At 47.0% G+C, this 2,461-nt stretch overlaps 1 protein-coding gene across 1 annotated transcript; it reads right to left on the bottom strand.

The window, feature by feature from the left end:
- Positions 1-296: 296 nt before the first annotated feature.
- Positions 297-1,725, bottom strand: H257_01182 (hypothetical protein). Its single transcript, XM_009824260.1, has one exon. It carries the CDS (start codon positions 1,079-1,081, stop codon positions 377-379), a length of 705 nt encoding a protein of 234 aa, XP_009822562.1. The 5' UTR covers positions 1,082-1,725; the 3' UTR covers positions 297-376.
- Between the last annotated feature and the right edge of the window lie 736 nt (positions 1,726-2,461).

Genomic DNA, 2,461 nt, shown 5'->3' with positions numbered 1-2,461 from the left:
GGAAATATTTTGAAATAAAGCTGAAAATAAACGCAAAATGGTGTAGTGTACTGAACATTGTATACTTTAGTTTGTACAAAATTGGGTCAAATGCGATTGGCAAATTGACTCAATTGGGTGAATAGCACAATATGACAATGGACAATTGTGAAGTTGTGACGACATGGACTACCAGTAGTTATTGTCCGCTTCGCCTTTGATTGAACACTCAAGCCAACCAAGTTGGTACACTGTTTTGTCAGCATGTCATTGTCATGGGGTAGCGCTCTGTAGTGGTGACGCGACACAATGAAACATTCTTGCACTACGAGATTTCATTGCAATTATAAGCAATTGGGGGCATGAGTTTGTCAATTCCTCGTGCGAATAACGGAGGTCAAGCGAGCACTTGACTCGGTCGTGGCACCTTCGTCACCTTGGGAATCTTACGGTTGGGCTTAACGGGCACACTGCCGCCCGCCCCCACTGCATTTGGTTTCCCCTCCGCAACGGCACGCCGGTCTCGCTTCACCTGCGCCACTTTCAACTGCAGGAATTCGATTTGGCCATCCGTGAGGCTTTCCAGGGCCTCGTCCGCCGTCGCTGGAAGCACCACGAGGGTCCCGGGCACACCTTGGGCCGCACATCGCCTCGCATGCAGCACCACGTCGAGTCCATTTGCCACAAACGCATCGACTTGGGGCGACTTTTCGCTCGGGTGGAACACGAATGCTTTTGCGAGGGAAGTCAGCCCCTCGAGGTTGCTCACGTCGAACCTCGTCACGAGATACTTGACGAAGTCGTCGACAGTCTGCGCGATCAAGGCTGCTCTGTCTGGTGGGGAAGAGGTGGAGGTGGCGACGTCCGCCACGTTGGCCACCGACGATGACAACGAGTCGATGGCTTTCACCGCATCGTCTCGGGCGCGTTCAAACTGCCGCACGGCTCCGTCCAAAGCAGCAGCAGCAGTAGGAGCCGTCGGGTCGGCATGTTTGGCTTTGTGCACACGTCGCATGTTGCTACAATAGCACAACAAAAACGACATCTCCTTTTGTAACGGTAGCATGCAAAAAACGATAATCATTCCGGTCATGTCTATCATCGGCGGTTCTTATTCACGTAGCGCCGAGTACAGTGAGACAGTGTGGAGTACACGCCGACATTATTGGCACCCTACGCCACCGCACAGAAAGTCCTCTGATTTCCGCTGCCGAGACTGCAGTTTGGACGGGGTGGCACTCATCCGTCGGGGGAGCTTGACAGGAGTGCGGTCGGCAACGGGGGAGGGAGCATGTCGATCACGCGTTGGGTGGTCGAATCCCACCTGTACTTGGACTGGGGGCCCCGTGGGAACCGCCAGTGCTTTGGCAGCGCCTTCGCTGGTTGCATCACAGACACGTACGGGCTCTGGGCGGCGTCAAAAACGTCTGTCGCTTATAAAACCATAGAGAGAGACCAAGGGGCCCGCTTAGGAGTTCACAGTTATTTCCCGTTTCACTCTTTCACAGAGTGAAACGGGAGTAGAAGCGGTTAAAAGGGAAATAACTCGCTGAGAGAAGAAAGAAAGTGAAGCGGGAGTTAAAGATCACAGAATGGTGCTTCTCGAGAAGAGTAATAAAAGAAATTGAGATAAAAGTGAAACGGGAGTACCGGTAGTAGAACCCAGAATGAGAATAACTCGATTAACGTTAGAGTAGAAGCAAGAAATCAAATACAGGTACTTACCTGGTAAATACAAACCTCTACAGTATACCCAATGTGATTTTATGTTAATGTGTTTAGGGCCTGTTCCAAGTACTGTAGATATTTTTAGCAAATGGCAAAGTGGTTCCAAGTGCTATTAATAGTTTCCTACTTTTTTACCTCTTTTTCTGCGATTTTTTACGCAACTCACTATACCAAAAGTAGAAAAGAGATCCTTGACGTCTTTTTCTAAATCGTGAAATAAAAGGATTTTTTATGAAATAGCATGAGCCAATCAAAATCGATTTACCTCTTTTTTTCACGATTTAGAAAAAGACGTCAAGGACCGCTTTTTCTACTTTTGGTATAGTGAGTTGCGTAAAAAATCGAAGAAAAAGAGGTCAAAACGTAGGAAACTATTAATAGCACTTGGAACAATCGTACAAGTTACGAAGTGATAGAGGCGATTTATGCACATTTTGAAACAGTACATGACATATGGGAAGGACTACCTATACATACTCCGAGTATCTTGTCAATACTTGAATATGTTTTATCGTGTTTTGTTTTGGCCGAATATCTTGATAATATTTATCCAAAATTGGCAGCCAGAGCAGTGATATTTTTTATCTGTGTGAAAATATCCCAAAACGGTCCGAATATTTGATGGCAGCCAGACCCGCCCTAAAAGACATTGAAATTCCACGAATGAAAAACCAAGACTGTTATCGTTAAAATAAATCAATCTGTCGCAGGAGCTTGGGCTTCTGTACGGCTAGTGTGCTGCAGCTTCCTCTAA

Source organism: Aphanomyces astaci, assembly GCF_000520075.1.
Source record: "Aphanomyces astaci strain APO3 unplaced genomic scaffold supercont1.2, whole genome shotgun sequence".
Taxonomy (NCBI): Eukaryota; Oomycota; class Saprolegniomycetes; order Saprolegniales; family Verrucalvaceae; genus Aphanomyces; species Aphanomyces astaci.
The sequence above is the reverse complement of the archived record's forward strand: the minus strand, read 5'-3'. Positions and strand labels throughout refer to the sequence as shown.